At 39.7% G+C, this 19871-nt stretch overlaps 1 protein-coding gene and 1 long non-coding RNA gene across 3 annotated transcripts in view; one reads left to right on the forward strand and one right to left on the reverse strand.

The window, feature by feature from the left end:
- The window catches only part of MPPED2 (metallophosphoesterase domain containing 2), a 114329-nt gene that overhangs the window by 52480 nt on the left and 41978 nt on the right, over positions 1-19871 (reverse strand). For both annotated transcript variants that reach the window (XM_064656988.1, XM_064656989.1), the window contains one exon: positions 15153-15334. In XM_064656988.1, the coding sequence (XP_064513058.1) occupies positions 15153-15334 (182 nt within the window). The remainder of the gene's footprint in view (positions 1-15152; positions 15335-19871) is intronic.
- On the forward strand, positions 909-8116 carry LOC135415371 (uncharacterized). The gene is made up of 2 exons (XR_010431111.1): positions 909-1395; positions 5928-8116. It is a non-coding gene; the product is annotated as an uncharacterized LOC135415371 (long non-coding RNA).

Consider the following 19871-nt stretch of genomic DNA (forward strand, 5'->3'; position numbering starts at 1 on the left):
TCAGCAGCTCTGTAACTCTTCACACAGAGAATTCTCATGGAAAGCCCATAGCATCTCAGGGCCATGGTTAGCACAGTCACAACACACAGAAGCTCCTTTTCAAAAAGAAAACAGAATATCTCAAAGCTCTGATTTCTCCCATGGCAGCAGCAAATGACTTTGTGTAAGTACAGTTGCACAGAGTCAAGCTTTCACATAATAAGCCGGACTGATCTCACCAACGATCCAATCTAAATACCAAGATCTAAAACTGGGTAGGAAAAAACTCGATATCTTTTCTAGGATGAGACTGACCAACAACTGTGAAAGTATGCTGGCTGTTTTAATCAAATCAGCCCTCACAAAAAGTCCTCGATGGAACAGCTAAAACTGATGTCAACCAACATACTGGCTGAAAATGTAACCCATGAATTTCTAAGCATTTTAGCTCTCTGTGTGTCTGTAGAAACCTACACAATGAAACAATTAGAAACAAAAAAAAGCGGGCAAATAAAAGACAGAACATGCACAAAACCAGAACATGTTTCTAAAATAGTACAAAGGACTGAAGTACAAGATCTCTCAAAATCTTCCAAGTGGAAAGTACTCCACCATCAGTTCAGATGCCTTTTTTTTTTCCCCTCCAAAATGAAATTTTGGAGAAGTAGAAATAAAGGCAAAATACACACAAGCAACACAGCAAGAGGAGAAGATGAATGAAAATTTAACTGTTTTGCCTTTATGCAAAGAAAACATCAGACCACAGCACAGGGAGAAGCAAAGGCTGAGACCCTTAAATTCCTGTGATAAATCTGAAGCTTGTACATTAAAGCTCCCCTTTGTTGAAAACGCTGTTAGACGCAACAAAACAGAAATGTTAGGTAAGTGCAAGCTCTGCCTCTGACCTTTCCCTCTGTAACCGTCAGGCTTCATTAATTTTCACAAGGCCTGACAGCTCCAGCGTTAATACTCACACTTGCGGATCGAGCCACACAGCAGGTTCAGAGTCTGCTACCTTCTCCTCTGAAACTCATGCATTAGGATTTCTTCCATGCTGGCAATGGAAAACCAAGTCTGAGAAACATTAAACACAAAAAACTACGTTACAATAACGCCAGGGTCGAGCCATAAACCCATGAAAGCAAGGAAGGACTGAGCGAACGCCGCCTCGGTGCTGCAGGGAACGGGCTCCTCTCCCAGGGACCTCGGGCACAGGTGCTGCTTCACCTGCACGGGCACTTCAGAGAAGTCTGATGCTGCAGCACCAGCGGTACCCAAGACCAAGGGTTTCCACTCATTCTCTCTTCTGTAGGTAAATGTAGTAAATTTTGCACAGCGCTGGGCCAAAACATCGCCGCGTGCAGCACGAACCCCGCAGGACCCACTCGGGTCTGACTGAACGACGCTCTGACATGGGTAACAATTCCTTGCTTTTATGTATTTATGTCTCAACCATAACATTATTCTAATGTAACTGTTTGTGATTAATATCCTTCTCCTGTCTGCTAAAAGGGAAAATGCAGCATGACATAAGTGACAAGCTTTTGTTTCACTTCGGTGTTCCACGGCTTCCTTAAGGATTATTCTGACGTAACCTGTGCTGGGTTTTGATCTCCAGGTTGTTTTTAAATTTCACGGGGCTACTGTTATTGAAATATTTTTTCTTGAAACGCGGAAAGCTTCACTAAAGTTTTAACAATTAATGCATGAGATTTCTTTGTTTTGAAACAGAATCTGAAGGTTTCATTTAGTCTAACCTCAAAAACAAACCAAAAAAAAGCCTCCAGATTTTGCAGCTCACAGCACTGCCAACTTTAGGTGTAAAAAGTCCCCCAAATTGACTTTAAAATTATGAAATCTGAAACACAAGCAGCACAGATTGCTTGCTAGTCCCTGGAAAGGCTTTCTTTTCAGGCTTTTAATTATGCAACCTAAAAGATGAAGCTTTCAAGAGGAAAAAAAAAGAAATCACCTAACCTAAAATCAAAAGAGCTGACAGCTGTGAAGTTTCCCTTTAAATTCAGCAAATTCTGAGAACCCCAACCTCCCTGGAATTTGCAATAGCCTTGTTTGTCCCCTTCATTTTTATAAGTGCATCTTGCATTAATGGTAGCTCCTGCTACTGTCCTCTCTCCCACAGCAAAGCCATACCTACAGGACTACCATGGCTGTGCTGGTGCTGTGAGCCCTTTTAAAGAGATCCTTTAAGGGAACTGGTGTTCACTTTAAAAAATAAAAGGAGATTTTCAGGCAAGAACATCTTTTGTCTGGCAGAGCTGAAGGGTGTTCCTCGAAACTCCATATTTACATTTATGGGGACATTTGCATCTAACCCCCCTGTAGTTTAGGGTCTGTAGTGCACTTATACTGTAAATATAGAGAAACATGTTCTGGTTTACCTAACAGAACTTTATCTATTCTCTTGCAATCAAGACTTTAATGTGCCAGGGCTGAAAAGTTTTACACCAATTTCAGCACACTGTGTGGTTTCAAATGGCTCCCAATCTTGAACTTCAAATACCAAGGCCGAGAACATAAACTCTGCCTTCACAGTGCCAGTGGGGCTAAGTCGAAATGTTCTCCTTGAACTTAATTTAGACTAAATTGAAAAGGAACATTTTTGGTTACTATTACATTAGGCTAAAATATAAAAATGAACCCTAATACTATCTAAATCTAATAAGAGAAAGCCATCTCCATTTCAGAATTTTCGAAGCATTCTCTATAAATGCATCACAGATCAATTTACATGGTACTTTTGCCAATAAGCAAACCAAAATCACAGGTTCCAATTGGCTTAACTCATATTGGAAAGCGCAAAAGCAAATGCTGGAAAATGCAATTACTGCAAACAAACTCCATTTCCTCCACTCAGGAGGGAATTTCAGGGAACATTTTATTGCCCTCAAATAATATTTCTAAAGGCATCAATACACAATTCTATTTTCTTTTCAGAGTCCCCCACACTATATAAACTAATCCTCCATAAATGAATTCACCAGATTTTGAAATAATATATTGGTTGTTGATATTACCTTGGGCACACACATACTGTATCAGTTTAAATTATTTTTCTCCATGAATCTTAGGAATATAAAAACCTACAGCCACTGCCTGACACAGACAGATCTGGACCTACTTCCCATAACATACCCTTTGTCTCTGTAATTTACAATTCCAATTAAGTCTTTTTTTCCCCTTAAAATAAATGAATAAAAGCCATCAAAAAGGAGGTCATCTTGAGAAACAATTATACAGAAAGTAATTAAGCTAATCATAATTATCACAGACAATGTCTTGGTATTTTCATGTATTTTCACACAGCAAAAGGCCAGGGACTGCTAAGGACAAGATGTTTCAGGCAAAGCAAAATCTTTATTTAAGAGAAAAAAATCTTGCTATGAATTCTTCACTACTTACTGAAGGAAATAAGAAGTATTAATGAAGGACCCAGATCTAGATTCTGCCCCAAATTCTTCTACCTTATTGACAGAGACCTTTATATGAGCAGCAGACCTTCCTCTTCTGTCTACAGGACTGACAAACACACCTCTATCAGGATTCTTCCCACACCTATCCACCTATCTTAATGTGAACAAATAAATACACCAGCCAGGAAAGACATGTAGAAATCACCAACACATTCTCCTGTTTCTCTCATCTTTGAACTTGTTCCCATTATTTGTTTTCTCATTTTTAAATGAAAGTCTCTGAGGCTTACAAATGCACAAAGCAGTAGGTACACACCTTCCTCTGTCTCACAACCTGGTAGAGCCCAGTCAGCATTTCTGAAAAATCATCTCTCTGACTGTCTCCTTTTTTCTCTATCTCAGGAAGGAATTCAGAGCATTTCTGATGAACAAAAAAAAAAAATCTCAAAATACATAAATGAGAAACTTACAAAAACTATTTTCCTTCTATGATACATTATATTTTACATAACTTCTTGATTTTATACATCTAACTGAAAACCTTCCTTTAAAACTATGATTTTTGAGTATATTGTTGGTAAACTACAAACCCTACTGAGGTTCATATTAACCAACTATCAATACTAATGTAACATGGATAAATTTCCATAACAAGAGGGAAAATAAGCAGGGATAGCAAGAATAATCACAAGGAAAATAAACTGAAAGGAAAAAGAGAAATGAGATAAAATTCTTTTTAAATATCCCAAAGGTTTTAAAAGCATGAACTGCTGCCTAAAAGCAGGACTACAGCTTTTTAAGAACTCTGAGAATGTAACATTCTCCAGTGTGCTAAAGCAATTAGCTGCTTTTGAAATTTTACCTTGTGATCAGGGTTTGTGCTTTTACTTGTAAACATTAAAGTATAAGAAGCAAGTTTGATATTCAAAGGTGTTTTTAAACATATTTTCAGGTGGCAGTGCTGATGTTTGTTGGGAATTGTTTCTTCCTTTTCTAAGTTGGAAGAGGAGAAATTTAAAATCTGAACCAAACTCCACTTCCAGAGTCCAATATCCATTTGATAGCACTATGTGCTGTGTTTCAGAACCACCTCCACGGTTCTCTTCTGAAATGTTTATGGAGGATAAAACACAAAAAGAAAGTGCACAGAGAACACCAACAGAAATTACAGTCAACTAAAATATTCAGGCAGATCTTTCGGAACCTCCAGTATTATTTTCTGAATCCCATGTTTAAATTTATTGTTATAAATAAAACTAAACATTCCATTATAGTCTTTCAAGATGAACTTGGATACCAAGAATCTCCTGAGCCCTGTAAGGAAATTCCTTTTAATAACTCAGCTCACAGAGAGGTTTCTTAGCTACTAAAAGAGACAACCAAATCACTCCAGCTGTATCATGTTATTACAAGGAACTGAATTCCTCTTGTGCAAGGTTTTCTCCTGGCCATCTAGAATTGCCTGAGCAGAAGGGCACACAGCCTCAGATACCTTCTTAAGCACATGTAGTAACCCCAAACATTAAAAAGAAGAGAGAGAAGTAAGCTTTAAGCCTGATCAAGGTTTAGAGTGATAACTATGGACATTGGTGCCAGTGATTTCTCTTACCCCTCCTACTGGTTCTTGCCACCTCCTCTCTTCTACTGGCTTTGCAGAATTTCAATTACCAAATTATTTATGTTACAGCACCCCAGGACTTCACAACAGACAGTTCAAGTTCAGACTGAGGCTTTTAAAAAATCCAAATCTTTGAATTTCAGTGGAGAAAAACATGTGCTGAAATACCTCCTAATTTGTCTGTAATTAAATGCTACCATTAATTGCTGGAGCAAGCATCTAGTGTGCTTTCTGCAGAGCGGAGTCTCTTGTTGACTTATTCATTTTAGGCACCATTTCTAGACTTTAAAACAAAACTGGAATGAGAAACCTGCTGTAAAAAGGCATGATATGCAGACTTTAAGTTTTGCTGAATAAAGTGACAACTCCAGTTAATCAGAGCTGGTCATTAAGACCAAGCCTTCAGAGAACAGCTATTTCAGTCACTTAGACAAAGGTAACAATTTATTCCTTATTTATACTCCTTTCTGCTAAGGTTTTGCCCTCTCACCTCCCAGGCAAGCATCATTGTTTTTACAGCTGGCTTCACGGAAGCAGTTGTTTATGAATGGCTGTATTGCTTCCACTATAACTGTACACACTCTAGTAACTCACTCAAATGCCAGACCCATTTTAGCATGGATAACCAGAGCTGTCAGTCACCAGAGCAGTGGCTCTTCCTTCTCCCTGTCCCAGTGCAGCCCAGATCAGCCAGTCTCGCTCAGGCAATCTCTCCCCTCCTTTCCCACTCCAGCTAATGGCACAGGATTATAATTTACAAGACAGCAAATGGTGAGTGGCTTTCCCTGCAGTGCTGGTCTGTGAATTACTTCTCACTGGGGTTTATGAGGGGATGTCAGTCCAGGACCTTTACTCTCAGGACCACGAGTATGGCTACAGCTGCATTATTTTATTCCCAGAGGCCGTTGGAACTTGCAGGAGGGACAGAGGAGAACGGAAGAGATGAATTCCTTCCCCGCCACGCACAGGAGACATCTCCAGCACAAAACTGCAGCAAACTTCGTGTCTGCCTTGCAGCTTTTCTGCTCATCTCTCAGCAGTGAAGGCAAATGCCAAATGCTGCTTAGGGAGCGCGGAGCCTTCAGAGTAACGGATGGGGGAGAGCAGCTCAGGGAAAGGTGAGGACGTGCAGGTAATCTTTTATCATTTGCAGCTCTGTTTTAAACTAAAACTCTGCGTTGGCTGCTTACACCAAAAAAATTTTAATGGCAACATTCAAGAGAGAAGGAGCTATTGCACTCTGATACCCAGCCTGGCCTGTAATATGAAAGCTTCTGGTTCATTAGAAAAGATGTACATAATTCTGAGGTCTTTATGGTTCACTTACCAACAATTACAGGAAATTCAAAGTACAGAGTGTTCCTGAGCTCTCATTCCTTAATATTATTAACTTGAGAAGAAATGAAACTCTGGAAAAAGCAGGTGAATCTCCAGCACTTTACATCCCTGAGCTCTCATTTGTCTTCCTTTCCTTTGTAGTCTCCATCCCACCCCCAGTTTGATGTTATTTTGTTCTCCTGTGTGTTGGCTTTCCATCTTTTTGCCTCTCTCCTTGCACTGCTGTCCCCTGGTGTGTTGCTTTGTTCCTTCTCTACTAAACATACCATCAATAGCCAGTGAGGGTTTGGTGACTGTCACCTCACAGCTGGGGTGCAGGATGAGAAAAGAGACCAGAACAGCTCAGTGAAGTGAGGCATTGAAGTGACCTGAGCCTCAAAGCCATCTCAAGTCCTGAGAAACTCCGTTCCCAAAGCTGTGGAAGGGCCACCACAAACCAGCCCTCAGCCAAGTGCTGAGACCAGCCTGGTGTCACAGGACGAGGCAGCAGAGTGGGCAGCCTCAGATGACAAAGCAGGACAAAGGAAGCCAAAGTTCCTTTAGCTCTGGGAGAAGGGCTTCTCTTCCCCTTCTCCGCCCCACCACTGGTATCAGAGTGCCCACAAATACAATGCCCATCCTCCAAAATCAATATACTCCCTAAACACAGTCAGTAAAGATCCCAAGTTCTCCTATAACAGGCACGATGAGGGTGGATGGGAGAAGTGGAGTTGCACAGGTCTTTCTTTCACAGCCCTTTTGTGCCAAGACACATCATTCTGATAAAGAATTTGCCCAAGCTCAAATACTCAGCCTCAGCCCACTGCAACCAGAGGGTTAATTAACAAGCTATGCAGGATGGTTATAGCCAGCAATAAGCAGCCATTTATTTTTCTTCAACAAAAAAAGAAGTCAGTAATTCTTGGAACATTTATTAACCCCCTAGTATAGGCAATTACTGTAAGACAAAGGTCTGCCAGTCTTGCATTACTATAAATTGCTGCATGTTGCTTTTCCACAGCACAGTAATGTCCACAGCAGTGTGAATAAATGCTAACATTTGAGTTTTAAGCTTGATTCAACCCCCTTGATCAAACATTTTTAGCAGATCTTCACTCTCAGTGGCTGTTCGGCCACAAGAAAAATAACCATTTTATACAAGCCCAAAAAATGCAGGATGCTATTTCACTGACATACTGTTTTGTAGCTCAAATTAAGGTAATCTCACTGATACACTGTTTTGTAGCTCAATTTAAGGTAATCTCACATATTTTCTAACATGCAGAACTGAAAAGAGGAAGGGGGTGGGAGGTGCAGAACCCAAAGATCATTCCTGCTGTCTACCAGATTCTGTAGTCACATACAACAGAAAAAAAATAGCAGCTATTAAAAAAAAAAAAAAAAAGAAAAGAAAAAGGCTTTGTAATAGACAGAACACTGCCAACCAGCTTTAAATTGAATTACACAGCCTGCTAATCTTTATGATGAAATAAAATTTCTTCGAACACTACACATTATACTAAAATCTGCAGGGCTTTCTCCGCAGCCCCAAAGCTTTCTCTCTGCTCAAAGTAACTTCTCCATGCCACAGCCATTGTTCTTTCTAGGCAGGAATGTGATGCTCCTCTAGCAGGAAGACTTATTTTAATTAGATATTGTTAATAGGGTGCAAGTGGTGTGAAAATTTAGGAGAGAAGTGTTTTTGCACTTGGTATTTTTGATGCAACATTAAATTTGTAAGTGACAAAATAAACTGATGGTGTACAAAGAGTCCATCCTCTGACTGCTTTCTGCTGAAATCATTCTCATTGTGATCCGTGGCTGTGGCAGCAATACTGGAAGAAGAATCTGATGACAATGTCTATAAAACTTCCTATTTGAGTGGCATCAGCTGTTTCATGTCTGGTCAATACAACCACCATAAACCTCTTTTCTGTTTTAAACTGGATTTGAAGGAAAGGGGGAACTGAAAGGAAGAACTATTTTAGTTATTTTATAAATCTGGTTTGGTTATGATTTGTTATTAAAAACCTAGTCATCCCCTCCCCCTTCTAAGACAACATCAGCAGCCCAGGGAAGCAGATCCAAGAAGTGACCAAGCAATTATGTGATATTGTGACAGAAAATCCGTTCAAGAATTGTGCAATACTTTCCAGTGCTCACTGGCTCCTTTCTTTCATTGAAAATTACCAAATGAATATATTAGGTTTAAACATACGAAGAGCCACTCAATCCAGAACATTATTCTCTTGGAAAGCACATTTCACTTGAGGCAAGTTTTCTAATGGCTGTCAAATAACACCTTTATATTGGGTTTGACTGACCATGGCAGTTCGTAAAGAGAATTTTACACTTTATCTCTAGGAGTGAATACAGTTTAAAAAAATCTGTTTCTCTATATGCCATTAAGAGACAGCAAAAATAGATTTTTGTGAAATCCCTTCATGAAACATTGCCAGGAATAATAAGAGCAAAACAAGAAAACACTGATCAGATATGAATGAATTTACACTGCTCCTCAGGCATAAATTTCACTTTAGTCAGTGGAAATTTTCTACCTTGACACTCATTTTATCCAATTGCTTCTATTCTACCTTTTAAGTTATAGCATTCTGTTTTCCACAAAGCATTTAGTATCTGATCCAGAGCAGAGGATAAATATGAAGAAGCAGCTATAATAACCACAGCACAAAAGGAGAATTTTGCACTTTTTTCCCACTTTTGTCATATTTCACTGTAGATTGCTAAATCAAGAAAAACTATTCAGGCTATTACCAAAAATCAACATGGCTGTGTTTCCCGACAATTTTATAAATATAATAAAATGTAACATTCAAATTATTTTTGTATTCCTCTGAGAAGAAAAAATAAAATTAGTAATAACATATTTAAAAAGGTATATGCAAATAAAAGCTGAGCACTGATGATTAATTCAATGAAGCCATGTGGGAATTTAAAACTAAGTACAAATGGGAATTTAACCATGACATTAAACACAGGTCAAGTTAGAAAAAAAGCAAGGCAAATATTCTTAAATAAAATACTGCAATAAAACCCTAAATAAAGCAGGAAGAAGTTTTTAAAGACTTTATGGTAAAGACAAAATGAGATACATAACCCAGAGAAGCAAATAAGTGAAAAACCCACAGAACCAAAACACTTTGAAGACTCCAGGTTTCATCTTATAAATCTGAGGGGGTTTTGAATGAAACTGCATCAACACATTCCAAATTCATAGTATTCAGCATCTAGAAATAATAAGCAAGCGGCCAACTTGGTCTGGATCTTGCAAATCACGTGGTATGAGAAGGACAGGACAATGCCAACTCCACCAACTGCCTTCAGCACACCCAGCTCAGCTCAACCTCTTATTAAAACATCTGCATCCCATTCCGGTGTCTACAGCCTAAGGAAGCTCCCCCCCAGAGCCATCACCCAAGTCACAGTTGTTTTCAAAATTAGACTAATAGATTTTTCGAGGAGTTGCCTCCCTCTCTCCCAGAACAGCTGTGCAAAACTCGTACATGCTCACAGGATTAAAGCTACCTCAGCGTTTTCTTTCACTTGCAATGAATGCAATTTATTTTTTTTTCAAGTGCTGAGAGTTTTGTTCATCGAAATGGTATTTTATGTTTAGTCAGTTATTCATCCTAGCTATAACAAGTAGAGCAATGTAGAGTTCAAATATGCTCCAGATGGCAGAAACACAAATCAGAAATAAATCAATTTATAAAAATGGAAGAGATTTGTTTTTATTGCCATAATTTTACTTTAAAATATTCATAACCTTGCTTCTGGTTCTAAATTAGTCCAAAATACTCTGAGCTAATACCCCTCTGAATCTGGAGAAATTTAGAGCTTACTGGTTTGTTTTTTTAATAAAAAAAAGTGTAAAGTCAGATGCCAAAATAATTCACTTCAAAAATATATTTTTAAGGAGCAAAAGGCCTCAAGAACAAATACTTCATCACACTGAAACTGTTCTCAGTGTACATTAGCAAAAGGAACACACTTAGACAAAACCCTAAATGAAACATGCCTGGAGAGGAGATGAAGTCAGATAAAATGAGGGAAAAACTAAGCCAGACCAGAGAGATTGAGAAAGGATAAAAGTGGAATGTGACCCTGCATTTTTAAGCAGTGATAAGAAAAAAGCTTGATCTTACTATTGTACTAATTCTGTACAGCTCATTTTTTTTTTCAAATTAAATTACACTACCTTCAAGATCAAACACTATTTTGGCAGGTGTCTGGCTTAATAGTGGTGAGTAAATTTCAAATTTCTATGGCACTAGTGCATAAATTCAAGTGTAGACTGGAACCAAGTGTCTGTCCATACTTCTGAGAGCAACACCACATTTCCATTTGGTCATCTATTCCATGAAACAGCCAGCAAGTCCAAGCTGATGCTGCTATTTTCCGTAACTAACACTCACATAAAAATGAACTTTAAAATAATTGACAATAGTTTTATGTATATACAGTGTGTAATAAGAAAACCTCCACATTAAAATTGTATAATCATTCTTTTCTTCTCACTTTAAGCAACATGATCGAGGAACTACAGTGCAGAAAAAAAAAAGCTGAATTTTTTTTTTAGCTCTGTCAACAATGTTTACGCTAAAGACAAGCATATATTATAGGCAAAGAAATATTGTTCCAGTACAAACCCATATGTATTTGGCCACTAAACCATTCACTAAGTTTGTGGAGTCATCATCCCACAGAAATTAAAAGATATAGACATTAAAAACACTTTTTTTTGTTTAAAAAGACTTAAAAGAAAAAAAAACATGAAACAATTAAGTTTCTAAATCCCAGAACAACTCAGGAAAAACCTAGCTAAATTCAACACTCAGCTCCACAGACAGTAACCAGCAGTAATTTCACCTCCTGAATTTATTTGTTTGTACAACTGCAGGATTTTGTCTACTTTGTGCAGCAATATGCCTTGTAACAGAAGTCTTGCATGGAAAAATAAAAAAAAAAAAAAAAACAAACAAACAAAAACGCAGAACCCAAAAATTAACACATTAAGATATAATCTCTAAACAAAAAAGTACAAACCTGGCTGTTTGAGAAAAATTACTAAACTGGATGCAAATTATTCACACAAGTAAGGATATGCACAATCAGGCCCATCCTAATTGAGCACAATAAACATATCGACACTCATTAAAGATCTATCTGCCAGAATTTATCTTGGCTTTCTCTTCAGTTCTTATGGGTTATTCAATCACTTCCCATCACCCAGGAAAGGAAATATTGCACTATGAAGACAAGAGCTATAATTGGATATTTCTGTATTTCATTTCACATGTATGACTGAACGAGAATGGATGGGGAAAATATGAACAGAGATAATAATAGTAAGTTGAAACATTTAGTAAGAAATCCATTGGGCACAGAATAACATCTCAACTCTTCCTCAGTACATAATGCTGTGTTTACTGCAAAATCAGTTACTACAAGAGATTTTTAATGAAAACAATTATAAATTTAAAATAACTGTGTTTAAAGCATTTAACAGTCCCTAAGGTCAAGTGATTACAGCAGTTACAAGACCCAAGGGACATGTTCACACCAAAACAAAGTGAATAAATTACTTCAGCCAGTGTATGTAATCAGTAAGTGACCACAGAGGTTATTCAATGTATAAGCCCAGATGACTCCCATGCAAAACCAATAATGAAAATGTAACAGCCGAAGGGAAAAAGCACACAAACTAGCAAAAGTTGCAGGAAGGGCTGAGAACTAGGAAGAGTGGGAAAGAGAGCGTGGAAAGCACGTTCTGTGATTAGGCTGTGGAGACAAGGAAGAATGATGAGCGTTAATGGAATGGACAAATGAGATGCTGAACACTTTTCCCAGGCGAGAGACCCAAATTGTTGCAAAGGGATGCAAGTCTCACAAAATACAAAACTGCAGGGCTGACAGAAGTGCTCTCAGCCCTGTATAGCTCTGGCATATGTAATGCTCAGTGAAGTACAAGCAAAGCAGGAGTTCAGAATTAATCATCTCAACTTTTCCCTTGGCCTTACTCCCAAAAAAACCATGGGCTTTGTCTTTGTGTCTTAGTTATTCCATTATACAGTCCTACTGGAGATGAGCCCCTGTTTTTTAACCACAGAGTAGGTAAAATAAGCTGTAGAATGAATCCCAGCTTTGATCTCACTTCTCTCCCTCATGGCACAAATGATACAGGTGCATTGTCTTCATCACAGCTTCACAACACAATTGCCAGTGGAGAAAACCACGCCCATGAAAGACAGGAAAACACTTTTCTATAAGGACAACGTCATATTTGATGGCAGTTCTCAGTATGTTGCTTTGGAATGAGCTTTCTACCAAGTATGATGAAAAAACATGCCTCCCACCAGACAGCAGAAGAAAAAGGAATCCCACTTGTTCCTGTACACTGGTATGTATTTTTTCAACTATTGCATGTCATCACCTCACAACACTGAAGGTACTAAATCCTCACAATACACACAGTAAATAGTAAAATAGAAAATGGTAAAACACAATTACCCATTTTGTAGGTAGGAGCCTGAAATAAAGTGGCAAAAGTATGTGCCTGACTTCAGTGTTTTGATTCCAGGTGAGGAAGGGACAGCACTGAAGCAAGTATTGACCAACATGACAAGATTTCACAGGGGAATCAATCTGCTGTCTCACTTTATGCCAGAAAACTGGTATTGTCATATAGAGGAAAATGCATGTAAAACAAAAGGTTTTCTCTGCACCTGAAATATGAAAGCCTGAGCCCAAAGCCAGTGGGTCCTCCCAAAGTCAAAGCTTCCAGTTTCAATCAATCTGACTGCCAAAGCATGCAAAATCTGCTTCCTCAGGTAAATCCTATACTGACTTCTACAACAGCTATACATATATGCTAAGAAAGTCCCATGGTAAATTATTGAGGCTGGAACACAACCCATCCAATAATTCTTCTGCTGCAAACGTTAAGCCAAGGACCTATGTGATAAAATAACATCACCTTGAAACACCTGTCAAACACAAGGAATTCCAAGTGGCTGCCCATACTGTAAGATTCCCCACCAAAGGGTGAAACCCCCCCAGCAGATAACTTGATTTGGCTTTCTGCAGCACTAAGCCAGTGCTTTCAAATGCCAAGCACTGGGCACAGGCTGTGGCTGTGTCAAAATAACATTTGTGCAATTACTCGGAGTCCAAAGAGGAATTCTGGTGGCCTGACACTGCTGTCAGCAGTGCACTCAGGGCAGACTTTGGAATCTCCAGAAGGCAATTCCTTCTCTGGAGCTACTTGGTATGCATAATAACAGAACCTTGTTGAACAGCAGTGCTGCCCAGCCTCTCTAGAGGACTGGAGCTGGGCAGGATCCCACTCCCAGGGAAGCTGTGCAGCCTCCCACTGCCATTCCCTTGCTTACTCCTTATCTGCTTGCTCCTCCTCCTTCACAACACTAACACTTAGACATTATCACAAAGAACACTCAAAAGCTGAGGAAGATGATTCCTACTGTCTCTTCCCTCATCCTATGACATATCTACCTGCTTCTCCTACTGCTTCTAACTTCCCATTCCCAGAAAAAGGATAGTTTTGAGCCTGTCAAATCTAGTACTGCTTTCTAGAAGTAAGAACAATAAAACTAAGTTGCAGTGATATGGCAGTATTGGGAGGCCCCAGCCCCACATGCACAGCAATAAAAGGAAGGAAAAACACTCTTTTAAAACTGGGCTGTGGAAATCAGAGGAGGTCAGGTAAAAAGAACAGTGTGGAGGAAATGCAAAGGAGGATGAAAAGACAGACAGCAGGGAAGTTCTTCTATTTCCTTCTGTAAATCCAAAAGTTCTTTACATACCTCTTGAAGGGTCAGCCAAGGAACTCTAATGGAATGAAATGATGCTATTAAAGGCCTGTGGAGATGCAGCCATCACACAGCAGGCAAGGGAGTGCAGTGACGGAGGTAGAGCCTGGTCACAAAGCTACGCTTTGAAAGATTTTTATATAATGCTGTAAATTCATTCTAATGTTTCCTGAAGATCAGTTGCTTGAGTCACCTTCAACTCTGAGTGCTTCTAGTGCAAGAGGTGGCATGGCAGTACACAGCCAGTGGCATTTATAACAGGAGCATCCTGCACAATTTCCCCTCCCTCGTTTTGGTTTTCTGCTGTTGCAATTTAATTGCCCTCAACTCCAGCAGTATCGAGGCACTGCTGTCCAATACAGCAGAGTATGAAAGGTATTCTATCAAAGGGAGGCTGACTGCCTGTGGTCCAACTTAAAATGCCAGTATTCTAACTCAAAGGGGCAAGCACCTGAATACCACTCCAAAAAAACTCTCCTCTTCCAAACAGTATTATTGATTCTGTCATACTATATCCTGGGAAGAAGGACTTTCATCGTTTCCAATTATGTTGTAGCTTCCAGCACTGCTTTAAGTTATGGTAAACCCAAAAATACAGTGAGCAACAGTTTTGGCTGTGGTTATAAAACCCCCCAGCATCAACTAATGGGACACTGTATGCATTCATATGAGGTGCCACCACCTCCTCAGCACGCTCGTAGGGCTACACAGTTCTTGTCGTGGAATGACAGAATCTTTTCCCCCCAAAATAATGCAAAAATACAGCAAAGCATCTAAATTTCTCTTAATTAACGGAATTAGACCAAGGCTAGAAACAGGACATCACAGGAGGACAAGTGAAGTAAGGGGGTGGGGGGTGGGGGAGATTTTCAAGTGCTCTAATTCAATTAGGAGGCAGTGACTGACACTTGGACAGGAGAGGTTAATTGGGGTCACCAAAACGCAGTAATTCCTTACCTAACCAGTCATTAAACTTCTTAACCTCTGAGGGCAGTCCCAGTTCGGTGAAATCGCCCGTGTGGAGAAGGATGTCCCCATAAGGCATCTGGATGCCATCTGTTCTGGAGTGCGTGTCTGAGACGCAGACAAATCGCGTGTGGCCCGCTGGTTTTGGAGTGTCATATGGGATAGGGTCGACCCTAAAGCAGACACATAAAGAGCTCGTAACAGTTACAAGGTTAAAACCCCTCACATCTATTATTTCAGGTATCAGCACAGATCTCTCTCTGCAAAAGTGAGAACACACACACACACACATACAGACACACACACATTTACACACACCGTGCTGCAAGAAAGGACTCTGCAACACAGCACTACCAAAGGTCCAGCAGGGACCACAGTGCTTCTTAAATACTTACCTGGGAAGGAAGGAATATTAAAATATACACAAGGTATGGCCAGTTTCTGACACTAAAATTAGTTTAAACATTGGAAAAAAATTGATTTAAAGAGACTTTGAATTCAGATATATGTTTTGCATCATCTGCCTTATGCCATTAAATAACAGGTTTCACAGGTGGGCCAAGAACAGGCTCTCACTCGAGCTGGGCAGCTTAGCAGCTGATTTTGTTCAAGGGTATAGGCACTCCCACAGATTCCAGCACGAATATTTGTTTACACACAATCAGGTACATCCAGGAGTGCTTTGATGAAGCCTGGAAACTGCAGAACTGAATCTAATGATAACTTCTTAAACTCACAGAAAATCCTGAGCTCATCTGCCCAGAATCTATAAAGTCAGGAATCAACATGCTAGAGCACTAAGTAACCACAGAAAAAACATTTTTTTTCTATAGCCAACGGTGTTAAAAATTTAATTCAGCTGGTTATTTGCAAGCTACATTTGGTAATTTGATCTTATCAACTACACGTGAGCATAGAAATTTTGTCTTTTTTTATTTTATTGAGGCAGAACAGAAAAAAATAATAGGCACGAGAAATGCTTTATGCATACTTGGTGGTTAGAAGTTCTAATTTGTAGCAGAATAACTTAAATACAGAAGGCAACCCACTGCCTACTTCAGATTAGCAATTATTTCTCTGCAGAGTTGCCGTAATTCGATTTGCTCAGCACTTGAATAGCACAACATCTGGATTAGTGCCACAGAAAACGCCATCCCAATTCCACAAAGCTTCAACTCATTCCAACTGATGTGCCACTTTGATCATGGTTAGAGCTTAGCTTCAACTAGAAATTTTGAGGTATTTAGGAGTTATGTCAGAATAATAGTCCACCTACATCTCAAGCTATCAGAGCAGTGAAACCAAGCTCTAAGTGCTTTAAAGCATCCAAACAGTGCTGTTCTAAGACTTACTGGGACAACAGACATTAAAAAATCAGTGACTGAGAGTAAACAGAAAATTAAACAGGTTTTATTAGTTTTGCTCTCCACACTGAAAAGAAAAACAATTATCACATGTCACTGTGAATCTCTTTGTCTTAAATCCCAACAGTAGTATTGAGATGTATGATCAGCAGTAGAAAATAAAGCAAAAACCCTAAGAAAAACACAGGCTTTTGAAGTATTATTCTAGTTTACTGAACTGTAAACTAAATTAGTATTTAGTATTTGCTACACACTGAACTGTGTGAAAACTTCTACCTGTGTTTGCAGCTTCAGCTCCCTACATAGGTGAGAAAAACCAGAAGTATATTCCAGTGTGCAATTCAGTTCCCTGCACTGGGGAGATTTAGAGTGGTTCCAGAAATCAAACTCCACGTGGGTATGTCCTGGTCTCCAATGGAAAAATGCCCCCAGGAATGCACTTACTAGCAAGATTTTACCAAGTCAGAATCTAACTTGATTTTGTTAGAATTTATTCTAAAAAATTATATTTGTCAGAATATTAACAGCTAAAGTATTAGTGGGGGAAGGGCTATAGGGGAGATACTTGTTACATTGCATTTTCCTAGGTACCATAGTTAGTATTTGTAAATAATTATATATTAATTATTCAGTAAATAATTAATTTCTAATCAATCTGTATTTACCATAAAAATACCACGTCTGCTTGCTGTGGGCCACTGAATTAATTGCCAGAATTCAGGTTCTGATGAAGTTTACTTTAAAAAGAGATTCTGCTGCTGGCTGGACTGGATGGGAAAAGGTATTTCAGTAGACAAGGTATTTCAGTGGGCTTGGTATTGTATCTCCTATTCCACCCAAGGCACCAGGTACAATTATCTGAGCCTTGCAGCTGGTTACCACTGCAGAAACAATCAATGGATTTTTTCTTCTCTGCAAGGGTCTGAAATTAATAAGGTTATTATTACAGAGAAAAATTCATTTACCCAATGAAATTGCCCTGCCAAGGTGGGCAGAACTGTAATTATAGGCCACAGTGCTTTTGTATTTGGTGCCTTCCTTCCAAATACTGAAGTTAAGCCCCAACTTTTTCAATCTTATGTCACACGGTAAACACGAGGGTCCCCAAATCAACATTTCCCCACTTCCAAGTGTGTTTATTCCAGGCAACACAAAAAAATAAACACTTGCTTTCATCACCACCACACACATACCTTGTTCAGAGAAATCTCTGCTTGAGCTATGGCCAGCACTGCCTGCCCCTGGGGAGTCCAATTTTGTTTGTACACAGCAGCTATGCTTTTGCTATTCTCTGCAGTTTGCTTCCAAGCCAGCCCTGTTTTGCTTGAGGCAATCCCTATTAGAGTATGACACCAAAACCTGGGTTCGGATTTTTCTATTCATGCAATGACTCACTTACAGAAAATTCTATAATCAAAATTCATTAAGTTCCTGACCCTTCTTTCTCTCATTTACAAACACTATGATGTTGCCAAGTAACCTTTTTTCCTACATCTTAGCTTTCTTCGCTTATTCGGTAGCGCTTGCCTACTAAGTATTTGAGAGTGAGATACTGAAGGTTATTGTGTTCAGTCCCATCAATTTATCCTACTCAAAATGGTCCTTCAATAGAAACTTAATAAAAGTGGTGTTATTGCCAGTCCTAAAGGCTTAAGTTTTCTTTTCATTCACAGCTACAGCATGGCAAACAGTAATACCAGAGTCTTCTTTTCTGCTGCATCACGAGGGGGTTGGCCTCTGAAGGCAAAGCACTGCCTGTTCAGCTTTTGGTGACACCCTGCTCACTACCTGGGCTGTGAACATCTGATCACCTCACAAACCAGCAGCTGGGGATTACAGACTGGCATTTCTAAAAGCTCTGTCATAGTTGTGCACCTGACCCCCACCGCAGTTCAACAGCAGATAAAACAATTATTTCATCCCTGTCCACCACCACTCTGCTCAATCAGAGCACGTACCTAAGAAACTCAGCTTCATTCTTTACCTTTGCTCCAAACACAGTCTATACAGCTCACTTTGACACTCTCATCACCACCAACACTTTGTTTTTTCAGTCTTCTTGGTGTGACAGACTGAAACGCTTTACAGATTATTTGATGACTGTATTTGGAAAAGCACGCTCATGGAGACGTGTTCATACATTAGGATTGATACAGTAATCAGAAAATAGAAAAACAACCTAAAATAGCCAACTATCAGAATGAATGAGGATTTTTTTTTTGCTTTAAGTGAGTAAAACACTTTGAGCATCCAACTTCTTTTACAAACAGCTATTAATAGATATTTATCAGTCCTAAGATATGTTACACCTTAGAAAATCAGGCACTCGGCTGTTCTTAAAAAAGTTTATGTAAGACCCAGAAAGAAATCCCATAAGGCAGTTGAGCAATGACTGCTTTCCAAGATCGTGACAGTAATGTAAGATCTGTCACATTTAATGCATTTATGACAAGGGTTCAGGAATCAGAAGGGACAACATAACCTTCATACACTTCTATAAGAACCTTGTTTATCAGATAAATACTTGGCTTTACTAAACTGCCCGCACCACCAGTTGTCCTCATTTGGAGCAGGAGTCCCTCAGGTACAAACCTCAAATTTGCAGTTCCTCACACGTTGCTGCAGCTGAACCAAATGACAGCATGAGCCAGGCTCTGATGTGGCTTGCTAGGATACCACTCCTCAGCACCTTCCTCCAAGCCCACGGTTATCCTGGCACTTCCACAACAGCAGGGCCATGCAGGTGAGTGCCACCCTGCCCTGCCCTGCCAGCTGTGACACAGCAGCCCACACACTGGGACAGCCCATGGCACTGCTCCCGGGGACTGCACGGGCTTGAGGCTGTTGTACACTTTCCTCATCCATCAAACAGCAAGTTTCATCACGGCTTCATGCTTCAGAAGCGGAGATTAAATAAGCAAGAAGGAGCGACACACGTTATCAAGGGGGTTTTAACAGCAAGGTAGTGGGGGCTACGTTCAGAAACTCACAAGAGAGGAACACATTGGGCCTCTCATGTGCACAGAGGCAAAGGACTTGATTTAGGATGTCATGCTGTGGGACAGACATGTCAGCTGTGTATTTCAGCCCAAGCTTACACTGGTTACTCATAATGATGTCGTATAAATCAGCAGCGTTGGAAGGCACCTCTGAGACAGAGAGGGCAGTGCAGCCCTCCTACAGACACAGCTGCAGGCACAACTACACTGGGACCCTGTCTCAAAAAAATTAAGAAAGGACACAAGAACCATTTTTCTGAAAGAAATAAAGTCTGATTGCAAATGATAATTCTGCATGGGTGAGTTTAAATGCTGAAAATAAGGGTCTCGGGCTGCGTTAGCCGGTC

Source organism: Pseudopipra pipra, chromosome 6 (assembly GCF_036250125.1).
Source record: "Pseudopipra pipra isolate bDixPip1 chromosome 6, bDixPip1.hap1, whole genome shotgun sequence".
Classification (NCBI taxonomy): domain Eukaryota; kingdom Metazoa; phylum Chordata; class Aves; order Passeriformes; family Pipridae; genus Pseudopipra; species Pseudopipra pipra.